At 25.8% G+C, this 7,878-nt stretch overlaps 1 protein-coding gene across 1 annotated transcript in view; it reads left to right on the plus strand.

Moving 5' to 3' along the window:
- The first annotated feature begins 6,027 nt into the window (after positions 1–6,027).
- Positions 6,028–7,878, plus strand: part of LOC108685055 (UPF0536 protein C12orf66 homolog) — a 2,491-nt gene continuing 640 nt past the window's right edge. The window contains exons 1-7 of the mRNA XM_018189673.1: positions 6,028–6,392; positions 6,483–6,629; positions 6,697–6,848; positions 6,922–7,062; positions 7,159–7,297; positions 7,405–7,598; positions 7,669–7,819. Coding sequence (XP_018045162.1) covers positions 6,312–6,392; positions 6,483–6,629; positions 6,697–6,848; positions 6,922–7,062; positions 7,159–7,297; positions 7,405–7,598; positions 7,669–7,819 — 1,005 coding nt within the window. The 5' untranslated portion in view covers positions 6,028–6,311. The remainder of the gene's footprint in view (positions 6,393–6,482; positions 6,630–6,696; positions 6,849–6,921; positions 7,063–7,158; positions 7,298–7,404; positions 7,599–7,668; positions 7,820–7,878) is intronic.

The following is a 7,878-nucleotide window of genomic DNA, read 5'->3' on the forward strand; positions in this document are numbered from 1 at the left end:
AATATTCGTTTTTTAAATAAAATACATAAAATTAAAAAATAAAAAATTATATAAAGTTTATATAAAATAATAGTTAGAATGAATGAAATTGTTATCTATGCGTGAATATCATAACACGAAAAAGCGTTTGTTACAGTATAATAAACAAATAAACAAATTGTTTTATTAATTTTCCTATCTATCCTATTCCCAAATATTCATTCAGGATTAAGTTTTATATAAGTTGCAGAAAAGCAATATCTACATACACATATATGTATAATGTGTACTGTTTTTTAAAAAATTCCTGCTATTGTTTTATATTTATTTGTATATGTTACTGATGAAATAATAACGAAAATTTTTATGTAACGCATATAATTTAATGATCTCGTTTTTTTATAAAAGACATTTTAGTTATTAATTATTATTATTTATTTCAATGCACTGACTTTAGCCTGATCTTTTATAGCTTATCTATATCTAGTAACTGGATTTTATACCAGTTAAAGTAATAATATGATATCATATAAGATCCAAAATAAATATACATTTACCAAGAAATAGAATTTTATCTCATAATTATTTTAAAATCACGTTCAGTTTTGCATAACTTAAAATACTTAATATTAAAATAATAAATTATACAAAAATGATTCTAATAATTTACAAAATAATAATTTACAAAGAGATATATTTATTGATGCAAGGGAAAATTATTCTTTTTGGATCTTATATTCATCTGAATTTCTCATCTTTGCATGTTTTGAGATGAAATTCAGCAACAAATCGTTCGAATCGTTAAAAATACGTACATGGGCTTTGAATTTTATCGGATGATAATCAATTTAGTCAAATTTTCAAATTATTTTAAAATTAAAATTTTGTTTTTTTTTTATACAGCAATGTTTATATTAAAAAATTTAATATCTAGTTTAATATTCGAGACTTTTGAAATAAAAACATTATTGATCTAAAGATTTTTAAAATTAAAATTTATTTTTAGTCGAATTTATATTTTTAAATTAAAATAAACACGACATTTCTTTGTTGTATTATATTAATGGTATTATTATTATTGATTATTATTATTATTGATAATTATTACTATTTAGTCAAATTCATTGATATGATGGTCCCTTCGCGACGCGTTCGTGCTTCGCGCATCGTATATAAGCGTAAAATCTTACGCTTATTGCCGGCAATATTAGTCGGCAGCAGTCGGAGTAGTCTCTTTGTTGTCGATTTCTGGCATATGAAGCCAGAATATTGGCCAGGAGCAACGAAAGATGAGTTCAATCTAACCAGAAGAAAAAAGAATATCTAAGATACAAAGTAGATTACAATTTAAGTTTTTAAAAGTACATGTATACTGAAAAAAAAATTTGTTTAACGAATTAATCACATTTAGTTGTTTGTAGATTTGATTATTTTATTTTATTTTATCGAATTTAACCGTAGTCTGCTTAACGAACTTCAATATTAAATAGAGTATGGTTAAATTCGATTAAATAAAATTTGTTGAATTAATCAAATTTTCAAACAACTACATGTATGTAGTTAGTTGAACAAATTTTTTTTCTCAGTGTATAAAGATAAACTAAATATTCGGGAGGGTAACTTGTTCGCAAATTGCGAGTTCTTATATTTTTTTTAAATATTGCTTATATTTAAAATACAAAAATAACAGGGCTAATGAGAGTTAGCGCGGATAATCAAGCATAAGATTTTTAAAATCTTTTTCTATAAAATTTGCGTTTGATTTGCGTTTGATTATCCATGAGTCTCATTAGCCCTGTTAATAATTATTTGTTAATTTTTTTTGTATTTTAAAGATGTATTGAAAGCTTGTTTTAATAATTACTGTTTATTACTTATTTATTATTATTATGATCGCGATTAGGGCATTCCGTTGAATTTATCAGCGATAGAAGATGATTAAGAATTAAAATTCTTCAACATGATTGATTTAAATCCATAAAGAACCAAACCAAATCATATTAAAGAATTTTACAACAATTGAAAAGCTACTTTCTCTGACGAATGCAATCATTAACGTATTACATATATTCGCGGTGTTATTGCATACTTATGAAGTAAATAATGTGTAGGTAGGAATACACGGGTGGAGATAAATATATTTGAATAGGCAACAAATAAATAAAAATACGAGTAGGTAGAACAATAAAATATGGATAAATATTGTATAGGTAGAGACAATAAGTATGGATAAGGTAGGGATAAATACCATTCCAAATTAAAAAATTAAATTATTACAAATTAAATGACACTTAAATAAATAAATTTCGCGATCGGGTAATTAAATTTTATTTTAAAAATAAAAAAATAAATATAATTAAATTAAAAAATATCACATAATAAATTTAAACAATAAACTGTATAATATGTAGGTAGAGATATATCTGTACATATTTGATAATTGGAAAGGAGGGATTAAAAATTAAATAAAATTTTATTAAATAAAATTAAATTAATTTTAAATTTCATTGTCTTTTCAGCTTCCCTAAAATTAAACTTTTTTGTAAAATTCTATACATGTACAAATTATGTAACGCGTTAATCGTAATTATTTTTATTGCAAATAAATATATGGATAATAATAGGTACATGATATAAAGTTTATGTAAACTATGTCCAGATAAATGTCATCATATTTACTTTTATAATTTGCACAATATTGCTAATAAATTATGTATTTATTGGAGTGTATATGTATATCAATATTGAATATCTATTCAATACAAACAACATTTATCTTGTCGTAATAAAAAATTTTTTTGTTATTTTATTGATGTAAATTATACGAAATCGATGAAACATATGATAACAAAAATTGTTTATTAATTTCACAAGTTTGACAAAGGTTTTATCTTGAAACTTTTTTTTAATTTGGATTTTAATTTGAATATCAAAAAGTCATTAATAATTTTGAGTGACTTCTAATTAAAAATTTGATGTTTAGAATAATCGTCAATTTTTCTTCGTACTTATAATGGTATATTTATTAAATAAATCATAAAGATTGGAGCTTTGATTGAAGCAATAGGTAAATATTAACTTGTTTGCTTTTTGACATTTACATTTTTAACATTACAGAATTATAACTTATAAATATCTTAGTCATTTATTATATACAAAGATCTCATTGCTATCTTTCGTCAGATGAATACTAGTGATTGCGTGGTTTGTATCGATAAAAAGTCGTAATTATTTTCATCATGGAGGGTTATGCCTCATTGCTTTCCGTAAAATCTATTCGCAAAGTCTAGTTTAGGTGTTCCGGAGATTCTTGTACAAGAATCGGAATCAATCCCGCGTCAATTCCTGGAAGTAATAATTTTATTAATGATTCAATAACAATTGCTATATATTTTAAAGTTTTCAGTTGCGAAATTAATTCAGTGGTATATTTTAGGGTATAATTTTCGCTTTCTTAATTTTATTAAATGTTCTCTATTAGTAATAATGTTAGTAATAGACTGACTCAATGATAGGAATTTAGTATCATTAATATAGATAGAATGATTATTTGTTTAAATCCAAATTATTGAGTAAATAAATTTAAATTTTATACAAGTAATTTGCTTAATTATTTTTTGATGATTGCTTTAACAAAAATGTGGTTACGAATATATATTTAATTGTCTAATTGTTATTTAAAAAATTGTTATTTAAAAAATTGTTTTTATTAGGTGTGACATACCGCAGAATATTATTAATTATTAATTTATGTGTGTGTGCGTACAATATATATATATACTTTTCTATGATAAAATATATATGCAGATATTATAAGATTTAACAAATTTTGATTTTTAATTTAGAAAATTTTTACCAAAATTTTTTTCTTTATATTTTTTTAATGTTGCCATGAATACACGAATTTAATTAAAATTATGTGGGTACAAAAAAAAATTCGAAATAAGTCAAATGAATATCCTCCATATTAGCAGGATATTAATAATTAAATTTTTGGAAAATACAAAATATAAGAAATTGTTAAATTTTATATAATAAATTTTTTTGTATAAAAATATATAGTTCTTTAAAATCCCGTTATTATCGGATTCGGCTCATCTCGAACAGTTGGTACCCGAGAAATTTTTGTACCCATACATATAAAAAATTACAATAATGCATGTATTTTATTATTATTAAATATATTCCTTCGTAATCACTATTGCATAAGGAAATTATTCTATCCGTTTATTTTTAATAAGAGATGATTTTTAGTCATGTGTGGCAGAACATATTTTCTCGCGAATTTTAACATTATATTAAAGATGTGATAAAAATGGTAATTGTAATTGACAACCAAAATTATTACTATCGCTAAATAGTCTGAAAGATTCGGGATTCACGTCGCAGTAAATCACTGGTATTTGACGGATTGCTTAACTTTTCTTTACAAATGAATCTTGTAAAATTTATATCGAAGAATCAGAATATATAATATATTAAGTTCGCTTTCCACTATATTCTTCTTTGTATCGAATACTAATCAGCATACCACTGGGATATGGATGAGGGATATGATGAAATTATTGAGATAGTTATCTTGAACGCGATGAAAGTGCTGTTATAAATATATTAATGACTTTTTATCGCGATATTAAATTTTATATTGGCAAATTAATAGTAAATATTGGGTTGTCCGGAAAGTTCCGACTAACCTATATAATTTAATAAATGTATGCTAAATGTATAAAATGTATACTAAATGTATAAAATTTAAATTTTCTGCGTTTCAATTTTCCTTTATTATATTTTCCTTCCGGCACGAACTTTCCGGACAATACTTAATTAATAGTAAATAATTAATAGTAAATACGATCTAATTATTGTTAGTATTTCTTCTACGTTTATCAATATTTTATTAAACATTGGTTTAGAAAATTTTTTTTGTTATCGTATGTATTTTCGACATTTTCGTATAATTCCGCACAAAAATTTGTTAATTATGCTCCTATGTTATCATTTTTATTATATTTTGAACAGCATTGATAATTGTATATTGTATTATAAATAATTATTATAATTGTAATATTGAATTATATAAAGGATAATACAATAAAGAATAACATTTAAAAAGTTATTGCAATTCATTAGCGAAATATAATAAAATAATTAGACATAAAAATAAAATAATAAATTCAAGATATACTTACCTGCAAAAAGCAGGCTACTAAATCTATTAGTAGAATATTTGTTTTATAGGTGAGTATACTTATGAAAAGAGGACTGCCGATAAAATTGGCGGGGGTAATGGAGGGCCTCGTTTTTATTGAATTATATTTAAATTGATAATATATGTTTAGAAAATTGAATTTATTAAAAAGATTGAATTATAATTGCTAGTAATTATACAAACTTATACTATAGTAATTATATTTGATAAATACTGGTTGAAAATTTGCATGAAGATACATAATTTTGTAATTTCATAAGATATTATAAAATAAATATTATATATGAAACAAAATTCACTAAATTAACTTTTGTTTGAATTTTCAATTTTGTTTATTAAAATTCAACAACTTTTATTTACATATGTTAGCAGATGTGAAATTAAAATTTTTTTGTTGAAGGATCATTAAACTATCCCTCCTATGAATACTGAATAATCGACACGCTTCTGTCCTGAGGATGTATTACAGAAATGAACCACGTCTATTTTCGACGATTTTATCGATAGTGTTAGAAAATATATGTTACGTAGTTCCCAAACTGAAAATGGATTTACTGGCGGTAGTGTACGGACGATTTCGATGATAACAGGAAAAAGGCTGGCATAGGTTTCTTTCTCGTACCAAGGAATCGATTTAATTTTCAAACAAGATAAAAATTACAAAAGCGAGCAAATTTACTAGGTATTGACCAACGAAATAATCAGTATTCTAGTAAATTCGCTCACTTTTATTATTTTCGCCTCATTTCAAGATACAGAATCGATCCCTAGTTCAGAAAGCAGCAATAAAAAACAGCCCTAATGTCAACTCTTTAAAATGCTTTCCATTTAGTGATAAATCGAAATTTATTTATACAAACATTATTTTATCTTTCTTAACATTTAGTAAGTAGAAATAGAATGATGTAAGAACTACTATACTATACTATATCTTCTTACATCATAGATAGAATGTCACTTGGTCGACTGCATGATTTCTTCGTCATGCAAGATATATTTATGTAGATATATGTAAATGGAAAGTATCCATGCACAACATTACAACATAACCTTATCAGTATGACAGCATTGACAGCCGCATGGTCCGTTATTTATTCGCATATGTTGCAAACAAAAATAGAGGATGGATCACGAGGATGAGTTCCTTAATGCCTTCTTCACACAAGTCGCTCAATTATGCTCCGATAAGGCTAAGGAAACAGTTGTAAGTGAATCCTGTTATATGTGTATTAATGTAAGTACATATAAATGCAGTTGTACATTCCTGTCTGAAAAAAATATAAATTTAATTCAGGAGAAAGAAAGGGAATCATGTAAGCAGATGCAAATGGGTCCATGGGGAATGCTCCTGTTGCATTTACCACAGATAGCTGTTGTAGAGCGTTCATATGCGGATTTAGGTTTTCTCAATACTAAAAATAAAGGTTTTCTTAGGAAGGATGTATGTATTTAACAACAAAGAAAGTGCTTGGTCAATGCTTATTTATTTAATTTACTATTATTTACAGAATTCTTTAAAGACTGTCTATGAATCACTGAAGTCTGATTTGAAAAGATTAGAGGAAATGACTAAGGGAACGAATTCCATTGGTACGACAGTCGCAAATGTTTCCAGTCAGCTCTGTCAGTTCATCACGGCAAGAATCCAGCTGATAGATTTGTTAGTATACTAGTATTTCAGCCTTCTGTTGTTTAATTTGTGTAATGTCATATTTGTGATTATTGCGTTACAGCTATGAAAGAATGTACAATATGAGTGTAAATAGCAAAGTTATGAAGCATCAAGAATTGCTGCAGTATATAGAAGGAATAGTAAAATGCTATTTGTTATCCTGTTCTCATTTGGCATTAACTGCTATCAAAACAAGTTTAACGTATGTATCCTTTTATAATATTAGTAATATGTAATTTTAGTAATGTGAATTATAAATTTTAATGTATGTGAAAAACTAATAATCCTCATTGTTCAGATTAGAATGTGAAATACTAGTACAATTAATGAAAGCACAAGTCGAAGTTCAAAATTGGAGATTTTTACCAACCCTGATGGCACTCTATGGAGCGCAAACGCGAATGTCAGCTTGGGAAAGAACTCTGCAGAGCAAGGAGGTTAGCAATGTATAATAAAAAAAGAGAGAGCATAAAAGTAATATTTTAATTCAAGACTTTTTTTAATCTAATTCTTATCAAATATTCTAACTCAGGATTATTTTTAGTCCTGGAAATTAGGTTTTGGTGCGACATTTCTTAAGGCAAATCAACAACCAGCGCTGTACCAATGGCTGATGAAACTCCGCAGTGCCATATTAGCCAAATGTTCTCTGTACTTCCACACTACTTTAAGCCAACAAGCTAGTCCAGGGGAAATGAGGAGTATTATGAGCAAACAGAGTATAGATTACTATCATAAGTAAGATACATATATACAACATATTGTTTTGTTATTCATATATAATATGTACTGATAGATACCATTTTAGGATACAGAGTTTTCAGCGAAAATACGATATACTAGCGGTATTGATAATCTTCGACTCCAGAGAAACTGAAAATTCAGGTTCTGGATACAGACATCCAGGAAGAGGAGCAAACTCTTTTGAGAGTTTTCCCGTTGTTGTTTGTTGTCCTAGTGTAAGTATAAATGAATTTTTTAAATAGGTTTTATTAATATAAGTATATATATATATATA

Source organism: Atta colombica, unplaced genomic scaffold, assembly GCF_001594045.1.
Source record: "Atta colombica isolate Treedump-2 unplaced genomic scaffold, Acol1.0 scaffold145, whole genome shotgun sequence".
NCBI classification, from domain to species: Eukaryota; Metazoa; Arthropoda; class Insecta; order Hymenoptera; family Formicidae; genus Atta; species Atta colombica.